Source organism: Gavia stellata, chromosome 1 (assembly GCF_030936135.1).
Source record: "Gavia stellata isolate bGavSte3 chromosome 1, bGavSte3.hap2, whole genome shotgun sequence".
Classification (NCBI taxonomy): Eukaryota; Metazoa; Chordata; class Aves; order Gaviiformes; family Gaviidae; genus Gavia; species Gavia stellata.
The window spans coordinates 96,257,855-96,278,176 of record NC_082594.1 but is presented as its reverse complement, the minus strand read 5'-3'; the positions used below and the strand labels follow the sequence as shown (position 1 = coordinate 96,278,176).

The 20,322-nt window shown below is 41.9% G+C and overlaps 1 protein-coding gene across 1 annotated transcript in view; it reads left to right on the top strand.

The window, feature by feature from the left end:
* The first annotated feature begins 204 nt into the window (after positions 1-204).
* The window catches only part of EFHC2 (EF-hand domain containing 2), a 67,780-nt gene continuing 47,662 nt past the window's right edge, over positions 205-20,322 (top strand). The window contains exons 1-3 of the mRNA XM_059825008.1: positions 205-246; positions 9,642-9,830; positions 14,175-14,325. Coding sequence (XP_059680991.1) covers positions 205-246; positions 9,642-9,830; positions 14,175-14,325 — 382 coding nt within the window. The remainder of the gene's footprint in view (positions 247-9,641; positions 9,831-14,174; positions 14,326-20,322) is intronic.

Here is a 20,322-nt window from a genome sequence, read left to right as displayed (position 1 = left end):
GAGGCCCGTGCCCGGCGGCTGCGCGGCCTCACCGGCCCCCTCCTGCCGCCGCGGGGCGGGGCCGAGGCCGGGAGCGCCCCGCTCGGCCTCGTCACCCTTCGCCCCGCCCCCCCGACGTAATCACCCGGTCTCCAGGCAACGGCGCCCCCAGCGGCGCGGGCCGGGAGGGGAGCGGCACGGGGCTCCGGGCGGGCCGGGGCGGTCATGGCGCTGCCGCTCCTGCCCGGGGCCTCCCGCGACCGGAACGTGAGTGACAGCGGAGGGGACGTCCCTATCCCTCCCTGCCCCGGTGCCGGTGCTGGGGCTGCCGTGGGGGCGGTGCCGGCGCTGGCGTCCGTTGGCCCGGCCGCCCCCCTCAGGCCAGGCCAGGCCAGGCCGAGGCCGACGCGGCCTCCACAGGGCGGGCGCCGGCAGCGCTCCGCCGGTCTGAGGGGTGACGAGGGCGGAACAAGATGCGCTTTGGCTGCCGGTGGGGCCGGCATGAGGGGGTGAGGTGCAGGTGCTCCCTGCGGAGTCAGCCCCGGGTGTGGCGAGCGAGCGCCGGTGCCACGGCGAAGCCTTTCCCCCCTGTCCTTACCCGGCAAGTGGAAAGCGACGTGCTGTTAGGTGTGCAAACCTCCTCCGGTTTTCACTTGGGAGTGGGAATACTTTGCAGCTAGGCCAGGACTGAGGGATCTGGCAGCTGCCGTGGGACAGTTTGAGCTCTTGTTGCGGCTCTAACAAAGCAAAACAGGGAGAGGCAGATACCCTCGAAATAAACCAAAAAGTCTTTGCAGAGGGGGAGAAAATGCTAGGGATGCTAATGTGGTTTTTCGGAGCTGCCAGTACTATTAAATACCGATGGCAGCCTGTGAATATATAAGATGGTATTTTTATCATGAGCTACAACAGCAAACAAAAGAGAAGGCTGCCATCACTACTTCAGACTTGTTCAGCAAGGATAGCTAGAAATTTGCTGAATACAATCTGTACTGTGAAATGGTGCAGGAGGTAAGGAAGCATTTGGGCATGGCACTGTAGCTGATGCCTTCAGGAGGCAGATGAAACAGCGTAGACTTTCTTAATAACGTTAAAATATCTGGAAGGGCATCTGTTGTTTTCACACTATGAACATGTTGTGGCCGTTAGAGCCCTCGTTTCTACAGCCTGACTGCTGGGGTGCTTTACTAGCTCCTGAGTCTGGTCCACCATATGAGGGAGAATGTAGAAGGTGGTAATGTATTTCAGGGACAATTTGCAAATGATTTGTCAAGACACAAGTATTAATGCCAATGATACCATGAGTATCAATACCCCTTCAATATGAGACTTGTCCACACTGATAGCATATCTGGAAGCCCACTTTATGAGCTATGAATCAGTTTGCATTAAGTGCAGTCCAGCATAAACCCTCTGGCAGCTCTCTAAAAAGTCAAGACAAGTAGAGGCTATTGTAGCTGTCTAGGTGCTGGTACAGGGAACAAGAAATTGTGTAGAAATACGTGGACTCCCCAGCCTCACTTGGTGTGTCAGCATTGCACAGGTGTGTGCACACAAGAGGACCTCTTGCAGCAAGAGCCCAGCTTGCAAGCAGTGAGGATCTTTCAGGCAACTTCTTCCCCACAAACAGCAGTGCCATTGTTGTAGGAAGAAAAACAAACAAAAAAAGGGCCTGGTGGCAAATACTCAGTCTTTCTTGCTGAATCCAAATTTGTATTGTAAAGAGTTGGTTGTGTATATAATGCTTCGGGTAGCTGCCGAGTGCGAATATCAGCAACATTGAAATAGGTGTGTATCGTTCGTATCTGCTGGGTGGAAGCAGAATAGCTCAGCTCAGTGTTACCCAAGACTTTATTGTTCTCCAAATTTCAGTTTAACTTAATTGATAGGGATTATTGTTTTTGGAGTATGATGGAGTGAGTTGTCTCTAGAACACCCCATGCTGAAGTACATATAGTGCATGGATGTGTTAATGAGAACTAAAGGTGTGAAAACCAAGTCACAACTGCCATGAGACAGCATTGTAAAACCATGGTTATACCATTGTCAGGGCTCCAAATTGCTCTTTTTGACAGTCCGTGAGATAGTGGAGTTAATACTGACAACCCGCCTTTCTTGAAAAGCATTTCTGATCTCTGTTTAGTTGTTGGCTATTAGATGTAATTTTATTTTCATATAGTTCCACAAATGAGAGGCCAAGAAGAGCATATTTAAAGGAAAAAAAGTGTCACTGCTATAGATAAATGGGAAAGGAAAAACGTATTTTCACCTGTTAGTACTCTGAGCATTGCCATCAACGCCTCTTACCGCACAGAAACAACAGAAGCAAAGCATGCCCTGAAGAAGGACGAGCAGGGGACAGGGGATTGCTGTTCCTGTCAGCCCTTGGTTTATAATTATGGGTATTAATTCCACTCTTATCGCTGTTCAAGCTACTGCTGCAATCCTCTTTTCTCTGCCCCTAATGCTTCCACCGGGCTCAGATATAGGCCCGCAAAAAGCAGTAGAAGAGGAGTACATATGCATTTTGCCTACCTTGAATGTGTTTAATAAGGTGGCTGGGCTGTCTCCAGAAAATCAGAGCTTTAAGGTAGTTAGGGACACGGAGTCTAACTTCAGGGCAGCAGGGATTGCATTGGCAAATGGGAAGGATTAAATCCTTTTGCAGCACTTAGGTGTCTGGATCTAAGAGCCACTAGCCCTTGTATTACTCCTCTGTTATGTTTATTATTCATTCTAGCTAGCTTTACTGGGAACGCTTACTTCCTCTCCAGCCAGGAGCAGGAACGCTTCATCTACGTCCAGAAGCAACAGCAGTGAGGCCGGGCAGCTTGCAGCCGGCACTGTGAAAGGCAGCGGCCGCTGGCTGCTTTTTACTTTTTTTCCCTCCCTTAACTGTAACCAACCAGTGCCCGATTCAGCAGCTTCCCCGAGAGCGGTGCTGCCGTTGTAGTACTGCGTAGCTGGGACAAAATCTTGCTGCTTGGGCATCACAGCTAATGAGACTGGAGGGAAACATAGGGAGGCAATAGGCACTTTTAAAACAGCCAGAGTGGTTCCTACGGTAACGTAAGGTAATGTTTTCTTTGCGTAAGGTAATGTTTCCTTTGCGCTGAATGAAGAGCAGGGATGAAAGGGACAGGCGTAGCACAAGCAGTGCCACGTTTGATGTTTGGTTTGATGGGGTGGAGAAGAGTGATGGCTAGCAGAAGGCATCAGGAGCATAAAATACTTACTGTCTACAAAGAGAGTAAAATGAATCACCCCTATTTTTGCAAATCTCTTTAAAATCAAAATTACAGTAGTTTGTGTACACACAAGTCCACCCATCAAATAAACCAAACCCCCTTCACCTCCTTTAAAACTCCTGTTCCTTGAACAGAAGTCCAGAGATAAGCTGCTCATCAGCAGTGCCTGTCATGTTCAGGGCGATCAGGAGATCTAATGATAGAGCAGGCTGGTATTTTGAGCACAGATTAGCCCATCTCCTGCCCACTTGTGAGGCCCCTCTCTTCAGGGGGCTAGCTAATGGACAGAAGGCAGACCTTTCCCCTTTGCTGAGGCTGGGGAGGCCGGTCTGTTCTGGGAGTGCTGCTGCCCCTTGGCAAGGCTGGTGCTCCTCTGTCCTGACAGCCTTAGAGAAGCACCCTTGTCTGCCGGACAATGGCAGAACGTGGTACTCACACATCATTTACTGTCCTGTTGCTTTAAAGAGTTTATTAATTTCTTTATTTTCATGAACAGTAACTCATGGGTTATCTGTTTGAAAATTTTGCTGCCTGTTTCATACCCTTGAAGAGGGAATTCCTCATTTCTTTTCTTTTGTTCCTGCCACTGAAGCCAATGTTTAAGAGCTGCAGGGAGACCTAGGCACTGTAGCTTCTGTCTGCAGAGCCCAACTGATATTGAAATTGTGCAATAGTGAGATTTTCAGCTTTGTCTATACAAGTTATATGCACATTGCCTGTTTTTCAAGACAGAAAATCATGGATCTTGATAACCATATTTAATCCTGCATGTGGTGGAAGTGTAGCATATAGTAAGTTTACGCTGTTACCGAAGGAAAAAGCTTCTGCATTCAGAATCTGGATGACACTGGTTGCAATGCAACAGCTTCATTACTTCCTTTGTTAATGTTACTGGTCTACCTCCCGTTGCCCATGGCAGCTGTCCCTTCTGATACCAAATTGATGTTCTTGCCTTATATCAGCAGCTAATGGAGAGTACCGCATATTCATGTGGGTCAGCTATACCAGTTGCTAGCTGACCAGTGTATTTTCTTGCCTGAAGTTTGAAATCCCTCTCAGAGAGAGAATTCTGTGCAACAGTTCTGCATGGCATTTCTCAGAGAATCGGTCAATGAGTTCATAGATCTCAGGGGGAAAATACATCCTTGAGAATATCAGTTTCTGTTGCAAACTTTAGTGGCACAGCAGAAAGTCCACATCTTCCTTGTTATTGCAGGAGCTTGGAATTGCCCTCAACTGTGCTACTGTTGCTGTCTCTGTGTTTCCTGGCTTGAGTATTTTCTGGTGCCAAAACAGGACATTAGTTTTTCTTGACAGACTACTTGCCAACCTCTTTGTAAGTAAGCCTGCCTCCTGTGCCTTCCCTTCTTCTTTCCCTGTCCCTCTTTCCTGAACCCCTTCCAGTACCTCCTGCCCCTCAGCCCCATTCCCCCAGATCTCTCTCTGTTCACAACCCCCAAACCCAAATCCCTGTAGCTGCCCATCAGGGTTGCATTTTGGACCCTTTTCTTTATGTCCATTTGTTGTCTTCTCTCAGGCTCTACCAGCTCAGGGAGTAAGAGCAAGCTAATAGAATCATAGAATCATAGAATGGTTTGGGTTGGAAGGCACCTTTAAAGGTCATCTAGTCAACCCGCCTGCAGTGAGCAGGGACATCTTCAACTAGATCAGGTTGCTCAGAGCCCCGTACAACCTGACCTTGGATGTTTCTAGGGATGGGGCATCTACCATCTCTCTGGGCAACATGTTCCAGTGTTTCACCACCCTCAACGTAAAAAATTTCTTCCTTATAGCTAGTCTGAATCTACCCTCTTTTAGTTTAAAACCATTACTCCTTGTCCTATCGCTACAGGCCCTACTAAAAAGTCTGTCCCCATCTTTCTTGCAAGCCCCCTTTAAGTACTGGAAACGCCATAATAAGGTCTCCCTGGAGCCTTCTCTTCTCCAGGCTGAACAACCCCAACTCTCTCAGCCTTTCCTCATAGGAGAGATGTTCCATCCCTCTGACCATTTTTGTGGCCCTCCTCTGGACCCGCTCCAACAGGTCCATGTCTTTCCTGTACTGATCCAGGCTGTTAGTGTTAATGCACCTTGTTCTGGGATGCATTAGAGGGGCATCACAGTTGCTGGGAACAATGTCTTAAGGTAATCCTCCTTTTACAGTACCACCTAACCTCTGAACGTACTGAAACCTCTGCAGCAAGCCGGGGATAATAAAAGATTTGAAAATTGGTAGCTGAAATACAGCTTTTCACTAAGCAGTGAGTGTTAACTTTGTGAGAGATGCTACTTATAAGTATTGAAGGAACTTCTGCGGTTTGTCTCATCTCTGGTGGTGACGTGCACTTTCCACAGAGCAGGAGGTCACATGAATTTGATTGGCACAGTATGCAGTATTTACATTGCTTAGCCGAAGCAACCAGCAGACTGTATCAGCAGCCTAGAGTAGTTCAGAAATGCCACAGTTCATCCTGATACAGGATTTGAGCAGGACCTCCACAGTGCAGCTGCTGTTCTCAAGGTGGGAATTAAAAATGGATACGGGGAAGAGAACTGGACTGCTACCAGTGGCTTCTACCATAACGCCCTGTGGAACTTGGTTAAAAACACGTAGCTCCTGACACAGCGTGTGTTACAGGGCTCTCTCATCAGTCCAGCCATTGTGGTGGGAGATTTCCAGTTGTGTTTCGTTAGGCTGAAATGGGCAGCTCCCTGATGAGTTTGCTGTGACTCTGTACCAGAGTATTAAAAAGCAAGATGGAGAGAGCACGAGGCAGTGTTCCCCAAGGACCACAGTGGCTGAGTTTGCACAGCCAATAGCTGCAGTCAGAGAATCATGACTTTGCATTAGTCACTATTGAATGTATCCTCAATATTTATTTCAGGCTCACCGCACAGAAAATGGCTAGCTTTGTTCAGCAGATCTACAGCCTGCTCAGTTTAGCTGCATTAGCACAGCAGACACAGTAAAGCTCTTTCCCTGCACTCTCATGGATTTCTTTTAGAAGTCATTTAATATTAGTGTGGAGGTAACATGATGTTCTATCACTATTTTAGGCTGGATGTGGTCTTAGTTCATTAGCTGAAGTCATTCCCAAATGTCATTTTTCTCTTTTGTAATCTTTAATTATAAATACTCTTTTTCTTAAACTTTCTTTTGTTTTTTTTGTTGTTGGTTTCGTTTGGTTTTTTTTAAGAAATAATGTACAAACTTTTAGAAGATATTATTTTGCATATGGATTTAGGTGTTTTTCATGGAGAAGGAGCTTGTCAGTAATTCTTTGATTAGGAATCTAAAATAGTCTTTCTGTTGAATCCTAAAAAGTTACAAGAATGCCACAAAAGATTGTTAATAGAATTGCAGCTGTTGGGCTGTATATTTTTCATATCAAATTGTGAACGATGTTGCAATTTCATCCCTAAATTCTAGAAAATTTCCAGCAGGAGCAAGCCAGGATTACTTTGATGAACATTTTAGCGCACTGTAGCTCACCAAAATCCAGAAACAGATGAAGAGCAAATGCTTCTAGAAGAAACTTTGAGGACATGAAAAGCTTGCCTTTGCTCAGAAGAACTGCCACCCTCACTGTGCTTTGATAACTACACCTTTCTCGCTAACTTATGCTTTGGTAATAGGGGGAAAATAATTGAATACTTGCTGTGCTAAAAAGGGGATCTGTTCTATAGCACCTTCAGTATAAATCAGATGTTTCTGTCTACAAATTTCCCTTTTAAAACTCAGCTTGACTATAGTTATTCCACATTTGAACTGATAAATGCAGCAAGCTCCTTCCCATTCTGACTTCCACCCAGGCAGGGGAGAAACTTTTTATCAGCTTACCGAGGAATAAAATTATTAGAAAAAGAAAGAGAAGAAGAAAGTACAGCTCAGTAGCACCCAAAGGAGAGGGAGAAAACTATCCCAAGTGCAGATGTGTTACAAAGCAGGTGCCAAACCCTGTCAGTCCCTGTTCCAGAATCCTGTACCAGAAGAGTGCCTGTGTTCATTTCTTCAGGGAAGGGTGGGATGACCACATGAAGTTCTACTCCTAATACCTAAATCTCAGTGCTTACACTGCGCACCGAAGAATGAAATTTTGTATCACAGCTCCAAAAAATGTGCTGATATGAATTATTTTAATTTTGGGCATTATTCCTGCAAATATGCACCTCTTTTTTTAATCTTGTTAAATTCCTGGCTTGAGCAATACTGTGTGGCAGGGGGGCCTGTGAACTAACTAGTCATTACACAAACAAGTATTTCCTTTTATTGATTTTCTTTTTTATGCAGTAACCCTTGTTCTTGAGTTATAAACACATGATTCAGGAGTACTTCTTATTTTCCTTTGTATTATTCTTTAAACTATGATACTTGTCATGTGCCCTTTTATTCACCTCTTTTCAAAACATTGCTTACCTTTTAAATACCTTATTTGGGGAAGTGCTTCCATACTCCCAATCATTATTGTCCCCAGTATATGAACCTTTTCTCATTTTGCAATGACTCTTTCAAAGGGTGCTGGCTAGCCCAGCATTTGTTAACTTAAGCAATGTATGGCCATTGATTATTATGGTATTAAAAATAATAGTTTGTAAAAATAGTAAGTAATTTATTATTTTCCATACCACTGTTCTTTCAAAAGGACACAAGTGGTATGCAAAAGGATTTTAAGCAAAGGTTAAGCTAAGGTAGTGATTGACCTGTTCGTGTCAAGGGCAGTTCTCCATCCTGTGTCATTGGATTTAGAACACCGCAAGGCAGGTGAACAGTTCAGATTGTAACTTTCAGTGTGCAGTAGTTTGTATATATGAGCGTTGAATGTTATGAGCCATGAGGCTGGTTAGCTGCCTTTCAAATTCCTCACTCTTTCTTACTGACAGAATGAAATAACTACTCAGTTACTTTCATGTTTTGCTGCTTCATTGCTTGCACTTCCCAGAACTGCTGTGCTGAGTGTGTTACTTTATCTTTGAGCACTTGAACGTTGCCATGATCAAAAACAATGATCTGTTCCTTTTCCTTGTTTTTCTTGGCCATTTTTTGGTTCCTGATAGTAACTTAGAGTTGTCTACACCTTTTGGGGGAGTACTGGTGTAAATATATATGCGTGTGATCGTGCTGCTCAGTCTTCCAAATGAGGGGCAAATTTGGCCCTCCGCTACTTTGCCGATATATGTGCTTCGGTGCTACTGTGAAAATTTTGCTGTCCAGCCTTTTCCTCTACCCAGGGTCTTCTCTGTGCTCACCCGTAACATCAGTTCCTCCCCCTTCAGCCTCATCTTCTCTCATGTTCACCCAGTTCCAGGCCGAGGGAGAGCACAGCTGCGGTAGTCTCCCATCTCCCCTTACTAGGTGTGCCGGGGTGCAATTACCCAGTGGCCCTTCTCTGCCTTCCTGACAAAGTGTTTCGAGGATTTGAGAGGGCAAGGAAGGGAGGAATAGCAGAGCGAGAGGAGCTGATGAGTCAGAACTGCCGCTCATGGGAGGAAGGGTTAGTGGAGCCTTCTGTTGGCTTTTCCTATTTCCCTGTCCTCTTGTGTGAGACTGATGTGTGGGGTCGTTAGGGGAGTGCAGCTCAAACTGGCTGCTTCCATTTGAGGGAAATGGCCAGTGAAGCGGGCAGCTCATTAGGAGGGACATTCGCACAGGCAAGACTGATATTCATGTGAGGCCAGAGGCTTTTCTGCATCACTTCGAGCCTGGCTCCAGCCCCAGCCAAGAAATGAGAGTAGGCAAGATGGGTTTCTTTGCAGTTGGTTGTGCATATTTTTTTAAGCACTCCATCCTTAATTGCCTGAAAAAATAGTAATAATATAAAGAAATCACTACAGAGACCTTCTTTTGGAATAAGCCCAGATGGAATGAATATTCTGTCTTTTGAGTCAGATCCAACCTCCCAAAATCCAAGTGTATTCACTAGTACAGAGCTATTTATTTTGTACTCAGGGTTGCAAGTGTAAATAAGATCTTTGACATAAGTAGTGAGAGCAGCCTGTTCTCTGGGTACTCCTGAAACATTTCCATTTGTCCTCTGGAGATCTATAGGAAAGGATTTTCCCCTCTACCTTTTGCAACAGTTCTCCTGGGTGACTTGCTTCTTTCTACCACATGCCTCAATCCTTGTTTCAGGGAAGGAAGGGGGGGAAAATGGCCGGTATCATCCTGTCTCTCAGCCTGGGTAAATTACTGGAATATTTTTCCATTTTTATCTATAAGGCTGGCAAACTGGCCACTGAAATATGTCACTTCACTTGCAGCATTCCAGTTGTTACAGGTTTTTAGACTCTGTATTAAAAGTCATTATAGAGAAACTTTTACATGATTAATCCCCCTTGCCTAGGTAGTTAACTCTTATGGATTTAAAAACAAACACACAGATGTTTTTTTCTCTTTTTCTTCCAAACTTTTGACAGATAGGGAAAGAAAAGTTCCACAAGTCACAGCACTGGGGTTACTGCAATAATGTTGCTATGCTGGTTGGAGAAGATAAACCTGGAATAGGAGGTGAACCGTTACCTGGTCAGAAGCTGAAACCTAAATACAGTGTGTTTCCTGAAGGGATGGGAAGTGTTGCTCCTGCTTGGGTAGCATTCGACAAGCAGGTACGTAGAAATCTGTATCTGTATGTTTTTTAGCTACAATACGACAAAGATGGTATAAAGGTGAAATTCAGATAGTCAAATACTTCAGAAGATTATTTTGTGCGTGCAAAAAAAGCTCCTAGATAAACAAAAAGAGTGGTAACATCTATTTTTCCATCATATTGGTATATTGGGCAATTAATATAAACATATATCATGCCATACAGCAACATATAAAAATATTTCTTTATTGGAGTACAAGTCTTACAGGCTATAATAAAAATAAGGAAGTGGTTGATATATTTCTTTTTAGTGAAAATGGTGACAGTAAAGGAATTATTTGGCAACCTGGTAAGAACGAATATAAAGTAGGCCCCAGTCCCAGAGAAAATGTGCATGGGCACTTAGGAACCATTAACCACAGTGGAGTGCAATAGGATCGGAATTCGCTTATGCCATCATGTTTGCTTGCTCAAAGACTTGTTGACTTCCGTGTGATCTGTTCATGTGTAATATAGGTAGATTGTGTCCGTTATAGGAATTTAAAATTAATATTTTTTTATTTTGTAAGAATGTAGTGACACCTTTAGAGAGTTATTAAATAACTGTAATCTGTGATGATATGAATTTTGTAGCACACTGTCATTACTTTCCATGTTTAAATTTACATTAAATTCTACTTAGCGATGTTTTATTTCTAAAGCAAAAAGCCTACAATCAGAGAAGAAAAATGATCCAGAAAAAGAAATCATTCAGCAGATCGCAGAAATGTTGCATGACTAAATGATTACAGTATTTAAATATTGGGAAGAATGGCTAATCTCATAATTTTTGCTTTAAAAGAAAAGCCATGCAGGTAATTGTAGTATAATTACGCATTTCTCTCTTTGGCAGACCAGAACTACTACAAGAAAATGTAAGGCTTGAACAGATACATGTGACTTTGGTTAGCATTACCTCAGAAGTCCTTAGTATTGCTCACATAGTTTTCAGCAATGTGCTCAAGTATGAATTGGTCTAATGTGCCAAAGTGTTAAGGCTTCAGCTAGTCCTGCACTTGCTTTATCTGCTCCCTTCTTTCAACGAGGAGGTGTGCACTGGCTTCTCAGGGCCATCTGTAAGTTAGCAGGACTTGGACCCAAGTTTATGAAATAAAGGGGTTAGATAGGATGCAGTGGGGACCTGCCACTGAACATGGCTGGTGAGATGAAGGCTGGTGAGCCTTTCGACATTCCTTCTCTAATCAGTGTATTCCTCCACAGGGCAATACAGGGCAGGAGTCTGCAGGTTTGGAATTGGCCTCTGGAGGGCTCATGTGTTTGTATTTATTAGTTGCAGACAGTTAGAGGCTACTACCCAATAAATTTAGCTTCCCCAGTTAAGAGTCTAGAATGCGGCTATGTCCTCCAGTGCTGCAGTTTGTGACTCAGCAAAATGCACTACGTGAAAGATGGTTTGAGTAGGTGTTTGTCTTTTTAAACGTAGTCTGCTTTCTTACCATTTTTCTTTGGTTTCTAACTTTCAGCAGTACCGTAGTAGCTGGAGGAAGGACAGACATAAAACTTCATTATTAAGTAGGTTAGGAAATAGTTTTTGCAATTTCATATGCCTAATAGGAAGCAGGTGTAAATTTAATTTCTTCTACGATTAAGTACACACACAAGGCCTCCTGGGCTTGAAATGATGTTTGTAATTTGACTACCACAGGTGCCAGGGGAATCTTGTGCCAACTTTACAAAATGCCACAGAGTTTATTCAATATTTGTTACTTTTGGTTTTCATATGTAACATTTAATTTTTAAAGAGTGGGATGGGGACTTTGCACACAGCAATGTACTACGGATGAGACATGAGTTAGGAAGTGTTACATTTCAAGTATTTTAAAAATTAACTTTGCTTTAAAATGAAAAATAATTAATGTTCTTTTCTGTTCTTTCCCCTCCTCACCCTTCCTGAATCATCTGTTTTGATCTGCAAAATTGCAGTTAGCTGCTGCATATTATTTCATACACTAGCATGTTGATAAGGGTATAAAGAGAATAAAGTTTAACTGCAAAAGAACTTGCACAAACTACTTGAATGGAGTAAACCAGGACATAGGTGTATGCTCAGTGAAAGAAATAAATACAGTGTATTTAGGACCTGATTGTGCTGGGAGATCTATGCAAACAGACCGTTTCTCCTGGCTGGTGTCTCAGGAGACAACCATTCTCAGAAAAGATCACTGAAAAAATTAAGAACAATTGGTTATCAAATAGGGCACTTGAACAATATGTTTGTCAAACGACTATACTCTAGTGGGACTAGCAGAATAGGGAAAAGAGGGTACAGCATCTAAGGAATTTTCCAATGGTTGCATGGCTTATCAGCAGCTGAGCAAGGAATGAAATTCAGCTTCTTGTCAGCTGAACCCCAGGATGTCCAGACTGAGATATAGTGGTTCCACCATAGTACCTTTTAAGTCCCCAGGAGCATTCAAGAGATTTACACAGGGCTCCTGGTCCTTCCAGAATAGTAGCTGGAGGCCAGGAAGGATAGCTTGATCACCAAAAATGGCACTATACACCAATGTTTAAACAAATGGAAGGAAGAAGAGATGTTAAAGGACAATGGAGTTGTTTGTGTTGGCTCTGTTGTATGTCAGATGTTTTATCCAGTGTTTTTGTGTTTGATACATGAAACAGTGAAATCCACAGTTAAAAATTACATGTGGCCAGAATGAATTTTTATTTATTTTCAACAATTTCATCTGTAGGTTGTTCAGAAACTTGCATGTTGTATTACTTAAACAAACCATAACTGATAGTGTCTAGATTATTTTGTGTGAAGATTTAATGCCGTCAGGTTTAACAGATTATGATGTCCTTTAAACAGAATTTAAATTTTATTTCTCTAATGGTGGCGGATCACAGTGCAGGAGATGCCAAAAATGTGTCTGTCATATTGTTTGATGCATGCTGAAAACCAGTGGGATTTTAGCCTTTGAAATAGTTTGTGGAAACAGAGTTTTTCTCATCTTGCAGTTACCCTGCCTGAGAGAAGGGAGAGTGGCCTATTGAGAATTCTGACTATGACACAGGGAGGCTGTTCTTGTGTGCTCCTGAGCAAGCCACTAGCTCTCTCTCCCCAGATGTAGAAAAAGAGGTTGTGTTTGTTTATTAGGATGTTTTAAAATCTCTGTCATTAGTATTCATGGAAGTACTTTGAGGTTCTCAAAGACACGTGCTAAAGGAATACAGACTATTAACTACTCTGTCCTGTGTCGTATAGGAATCTTGGCTAGCTCACTAGATTTCAAGCATTTTCAAGCCATGGTCTGCTAGATGCTCATTGAAACATAGGGAACAGCTAAGTTGTCTTTTTTCCAATGCTTCAGTTTGTCTAATGAATCAAGAATAAAGGTAATTGAATATAATAAATAGAATTATTGCAAAAAATGAAGTATGGATTAGCACTGGTTTGACCTAAATGTGTTGGGGGGGCAGGATGGAAACCTTGTTTTAATTATTACCTCCTTGCACATACTTACTACAGCGAGCATCCTGGTAGTTAATGCGCTACTAAGTAGATACTTCTTGCATATTCCCTTAAAATTGATCTTGGTGATTAAACACCATAAATGATACCAAGAAGTGTAAAATTGTCTAATGGTTTGCCACATTTGAGTTGGGATCTCCAGACATAAAGGCCACTGTGGTAAACCACTGAGCACCTCACCTATGAAGGTTTTTTTTCCTTGCATTATTGCTATTGCGAGAGACCATGAAGATCAGTTGTTATACCCTCTGAGATCTCCCCACTTGCTGAATTGCAGAACCAGGTAAGTTTTGAAATGCCAATATTGCACAGCTCTCAATGACTCCTGAAAAATGTCATTTGTCTCCAATAGTCTTCAATACCATTCATTAGACAGCTTGCAGGATCTGCTTAAAAAGAACTCCCCTTTCCACTTACCTCAATGGTAAAGCCATTACTGTCACAATGTGTTTTATTTTCCAGCAATTCATTGAATAGAAGACTAAAATTTGCTTCAGGACCTAGGTAGCTCATTGTGCTATCAAAAGTGCTTTGTTCAGAAGATTTTCCAAGCAGCCTGCTGATAGTTTTATATTTGATTTATTTCATTACTTTAGAGTTCCATCTCTGCTTAGATGTTGTGATAATAAAGATGCCAAGCAAAGAATTTTAAATTTATGTGCTTTAATATGGATTTCTATTCTTACATCTGAGAAATAAATCTACCTCCTGAAAACCATACATTTAGTTACTTATAATCTATACAAGTTTATTTTATTGACATATTTTGCATTGACAATTTTGCATTGACGATTTTGCTGCTTTATATTTATTTATTGTTTTTAATAGGTATTGTCTTTTGATGCCTATTTTGAGGAAGAAGTGCCTGACAAAAATCAAGAGCTGTATAGAATCAGACATTGTAAAATATACTTCTACCTCGAAGATGATACAATTCAAGTGATTGAACCCCAAGTGAAAAATAGTGGCATAACTCAAGGTATCTATTTTTAATAGCACTCTTTTTCTTTGCCCTTTATATCTTTCTTCAAGACAGTCTTGGTCCATTCTAATGGATATCTAACGTGACTTCTTATAGTTAAAATGGGCTGTCAGTGAACAGCTATAATTGTCTTTTCTTGTTACGGATCATAATGTGAAATTTTTTATTGTCTTAGTTTCTGAAGATGTAGGTTTTGTAAGGCAGAATCCCCTCCTGCACTCACACGTACAATTTTTTCTCTGATGTAGCTGCTTGAAATCATATGATAGTGGGTCTATTGTCAGTGTTGTGTCACTTGTGCAAAACCAATTTGTGTTCTAGATCTCCATTCCTGAGCCTAGTTCCTCCCATCTTGGCACTGACAGTAAGTTCTCTAGCTGCAGCTCTGTAATTGTTCGTCAGCTGCTGCAGTATCTCTGCCACTGTTGAAGGAGAGAGTCTTTTGTGCCTCTGGCTGTTGGTTCTTTTATGATTAAAGTGCCCTTGGCACAGTAATTTTTCCTTGACACCTCTAAGGTAAGAAGCTGCCTTGCCTCAGTGTCCCATCACTGCACGTGGGCCAGCCTGAGGACTTTTGGAGGAGGGTTTACTGAGCTGATTTACTGGTGTATTAATGGACTTGGTTTACGTTAAGAAAATGTGATCTAGCGGTCAACATCCTGTTCCAGAAGGGGAGCACAGCTGCTGCTTCTTGGTATTTATGGGTCACTGCCAGAATTAAAAAAGTTTTCAAGGGATATAGTCCAGATAAGCAGGATGTCTTGGGATGAGTATTTTAGGATGACTGCACCTCCCAATCCCCAAAGATATTTTGTACATTCTGGTGGATCTTAACACAGCAATTTTAAAAAATAAGTTTACCATTTAACTACTGTATTCTTTTCCAAGATAAGCAGATGCTATCAATTTCTCTGCATACAGAGTAGGATCATATTTAAAGGTGTTAAGTGCATCATTACTTTTAGACCTGGGATAAAATTACCTGGGAATCTTTTCTTAAACCAGTATATCAGGCCCTGCTCTCTCTGTGTTGAGTGGTTCTTCTTGCCAGAAATCTTGTTGGCTTTTTAGCAAGAACTGATTTTGTATTCAGAGAAACCTCATGCTACTCCTACCTGGGCAAGTGCTTTTTCAAGACCTGAAGAAAAGCTTGTTGGATTTCTTCTCCTGGGAACTTAGAAGTTCGTTACCCGCTCCCTGCACTCATATGTATGAGGCTGGAGACTTCACTGGGTTTAGGTTTTCCTTGACTTGTGTGGCACAGGAGTGGGAGTGGCTGTTTCTGGATTTTGTGGCTTAGAACACATGACCATCGACAAAGGAAGTACAGTTAACCTGACAGACGGAGGTGACGTCTTTGAGAGGGAAGGATGGAAGCCAGGTTCATTAGAGCAAGATAAAGCAAATTCAAAGCTGATTTCTTTGAATCTAGCTGTAGTAATGAGTCATTTTCATTGTCTTTGGAGTATGGGTTGTGCAGGCTGCCCCTTCAGGACTGATGTTCCTGGCAGTCTAGTCATGATCCTGTAGTGATAGGAAGGCTACAATTTCCCCCTATTTCCTTGGTTGTGTCTTACGTTAATGGTTTTGGAGTCACCTTTGGTACTGGATCTAAAATTAACTGAATAGTGTTAGAGAGAAACAAGAATTCTCTCCGTCTTCCATGCAAGGATGTTTTGATGGCCTCTGCGGCTTTGTACAACTACTTTATGTGGGATAAATGAGTATACACAACATATTAAACTGGTGGATTAAAAAGAAATATTCCAGAATCTCAAAAGTGCACTTAATTTATTTGTTGCTCGTACCTGGGCTGGTAAGGAAGCTCTGTATATTGATTGTGTTTAGGAGGGAAGAGATACTGTAGACTGAAAGGCCCAAGGACTATTTGGGATGTGTTTAAGCTTCACAGTTGATGAGAAGATCTGGGGCCTATACTTTATCATAAACAGTTACATAAATATTCTTATTATCCTAGAGATTAGTATGATGTAGAGGGAAAAAGGTGGTGGAGATGCCTATCAGAGGATTCTTTACTCACATGCTCTTGGGCAGTGACTTCATTCTCCATAACTGAAGAACAACCACGAAGTTCTTACGTTAAAGGCACTAGATATTTGTTGTTGAATATATCCAAAAGCAGTGTTTCTTAAAAAGAAATCCCAAACCATTAGCTGCTAGTCTTATTCTGGTTTCAATTAAAAATTGGCCTGTTGCCTCTTTTATCATAATTTTATATATATATATATATCTTATATTATTCAAATTCCCTGTCCTGACTGGGAATTTGTAAGCCTGAGAACAACAGAAGCATAACTGTCTGCATTGTGAAGCTGGTAAACTGAAGCACAAAGGAATGAAAATCTTGCCCATGATCATGCAGAAAAGGTTGTTAACAAGATGAGAAACTGAACTGAACTGAAGTTCACGATCTTAACCATAATGCTGTCTTCTGTACGTCTGCTGAAATACAACGTTTCAGTTAATTAAAATGCCAGGGGTTTGTAGAGGAGAGTTCAACTGTAGGAGAGCTTGGGTTGTTGAAAGGCAAACTGCACTGAACAAAAGAGCACAGGTGTGGGGATGTGAGTGAAGAAAAAAGTGTGGGAACATCAGGAGCAGGATAGGCTCAATCTGTGTGAACAGTTGGAGAGTTGCAGTGGCAGGAAAGGGGTTGTGTAAAGGACGAACAGCAAAAAAACATAATGGAAAAAGTGGAATTGAACTATTGAAGGCAGAAGGCAGTGGTGACCTTAACTTGGATGTTTACCCCGGTGGAAAAGATGTAAAATAGACAGCTCAAATGGCTGTTCTCAGGAGTCTTCTTGCAGAGTAGATATAGCAGTGGTGGGTAGATCAAAGGCAGGTGGTAGGGTAGAACAAAGGTAGATCTTCTTATCTTGGCTGGTTAATGCCTTGAGGCCACGGGATTACCTGTGCTTGTGCCATAACCCACAAATGAGAGCTTGATGGTCTGAATGGGTGTCCCTGGGCATGGTGAGATCAGAGAAGTGTAGTAGTTTCCCACTGTACTCTCCACTGTGGGTAGCATTTACGGCTTTGCAGAAAAAAATCTTGGGAGAGGCTTATGGAATGCAGGAAGATTTGATGAAGCTGTCAAAGAAGTTAGAAGAATTTCTAACTTCGATTATGATTTTAAAAAACTAAACCAAATTGGCTTTGGGGAAAAAAAAATGCCAGAAAATGTGCTTTTACCTTTGAGCAAAATCTCAGAGTGATACAGTAAATGATCTGTGGGAAATGTATTTCAGTGACTTTAAAGAAGTGGAATTATGGAATTGGCTGCTGTACTTGGACATGAATTTGGACAGATAAGGTTGCTACCAAATAGCTGAAATCTAAACTTCATTTAATTTTGGGAACTGCCTTGCTATACTTTGAACTTTGGAAAATATTAGAAGCATTAGAAGAAATCTATACAAATAGAGAAATTCAGTGCAAAACACAAAGGAACGCAGAGGCCAACCTGAACTTGAGAAACCAGAATCAAAACAAAAAATACCAGGACAATCACAGTGCACAAAAACTAACTAAAGATAAGGGAGTACAGAGTGAAGAGAAGGACAGTAAACTCAACTGCATAACAAACTCCACTGTGTTCTTCCAGAGCCAGAATGTTAATTATTCTTCCCATATAAAAAGAAGTTCTCCCATAGAGAGCCAGGCTAGATATGGCAGTGCAAGTGTTTTGTAGATCTAATTCCCAGTTAACAGGACTGTGGCTGGCTGATACTGCCTTATCAAAAGGTCATTTATGTCCCATGGGGTTGACTGTAGCTTCCAGTGCAATCCAGGCCTGGCAAGCCAGAGCAGAGTGGAGCAGCTGGCTGGTTTCCCCAAGGTCAGCCAGCTGAAAAAGAGAGTGGAGCTGCCTGCTGGCTGGGTTCCCAAGGCCGGCTGGCTGAAGAGAAAAGTACAAGCGGGAAAGGGAAGTTGCAGTCAGCTCCCCCAATATAACTGATTATCTGAGAGTTTGAGACCTCCCCTGAGGCCTTGAAATAATTGCAATTTTGCCATACTTAATGATGGCCAAATCATGGCCTTGCTATGTTCTGAGACGGGTGAATAAGTGAATGTAAGAAGCCTCCTTGTTTATTGGGGTGAACTCTTTGTCTTGCAGGGATAGTAGTGGTTTCCTCTCCTTTCTGTGCAGTCAAAGAGTGTACAAACTGTTACCCATTCCTTTCCTCTCTCTAATGCACTCTTGAGTAGTACAGAGGGAGTCAGAAAGCTGTGCTGAGGAAATTCTTGTTACCACTTTATTTCTTCTGCAGAGCAATATAGCAGCAGAGACCAAATCATTTGCTGCCCAGCTTCATGAGCTGCCCCATAGTCAAAAGGCCTTCACTACTATTAAGGTCTCCTTAAGCTGCTGCTGTAGTTGCCAGATAATTGGAAGCCCTGAGAGAAAAGAAGATGTGCTACAAATTATGGTGTGGGAACTTGATGCCACCACCGCTGTCAGAGAAAAGCAGTACCTCAACTCCCTTTACAAGGGCACAGTAGAGGAGAGCTTTAGCCTGACTAGATGCAAATGTTTAAGAGAATGCTTGGTGGTGCAGTAGGATAGCCTGCTCAATAAACTGACAAAAGACAAAAGAAACATCAAGAATAGCCATCCATCTTGAGCAACCTGAGTGTTGCACATGCCCAGATCCTCCTTTAACAACTTGTAGCAAATTTCTAGAAGTAGAAATGTGATTACTTTCCAGAACAAAGGACAATTTAAAAAATGCTGAGACCTAATCTCAGCTGATCAGGTTTTATTAAATTTCAAATTCAACAATATAAAATGTATCCTCCACATGTGTAGATCAGGCACAGTGATACCTAATAAAAGCAACGGATTGCTACAGATACTACTTTTAAAAGCCATTTTCCATTAGGAAGGAAATTCTTATCCCTCAGAACAAAATGGGCATATGTATTATACTTTGAAAAGTGATACAAAAAACTATCTGAAGGCCTATTCACTAGTTCTGAGGTGAATATACCCTCAGAAACCACCTCGTATTAGAAAATTGTCAGCCATTATATTTTCACTAAAATGATGATTCAACAGGATTTGCATTTATGCGGAGGACTCTTCTGACTTAGCACATTATCTACTAATTTTTGTAGGAGTGACCCAAGGATTAGCCAAAATCAGGTAACCTATTTTAAAGTATGTGGGTTTTTTTAATGGTAATGCAATGCAGTTTTGCATCATGTTAAAATATGGTAATTACCATGTTTTCTAAGTAGTATTTCCATGAGGATGCATCTAAAATATGTGTATAAGTATGTTTAAGCAGATAGAGGTTCGAATTTATTTTACAGTCAAAGGTCAGTAACCAGAATGTCGGATTTGGTACATGTGAAACATCAGGATGCTGAACGGGTATTAAACAATTATTTTAATGAGGACATAAAGTAAATCTGCTTTGTTGCTTTATTCTGCTGGAAAATTAAGGGTATATTTTCATTGTAGGAGTTAGAATTTAACAAACAACTCTGATAATGTGGTAGTGGAAGGTATTTCATACAGATTAGTCCTCAGGGAAATAAAGCAAACAATAAAGAATTTCTATGGACTAACTTAGGAATAAGGCCTTTCAAACACCAAACAAAACCACACAGCAATCTCTTTCTCCCTCCTCCTCTGCCTTTCTTTATCCCCTCTCTCCCCAGGCCCCTCTCCACCCCCACCTACCTCCAAAACAAAATAGCAGTGCTGGAAAATCATCAAACGGGACTCAGTGGGAAACACTACCAGATGCACAGCTGAAGGGCACTGGAAAGAGATCCAGTTCTGTAGTGAGAGATAATGAGAAAGACCTTTTAGATAATTGTGTCTAATAAACTATTACTGTAGTAGTAGGTTAGTACTGGAACTATTTTTAGTTTTGGAATTTTTGTGTGTTTACTGTAGTTGTTTTAAAGTTGCACCTTTTATAATTACTGTAATTTTAAAGTTGTTGGGAACCTGTGGTG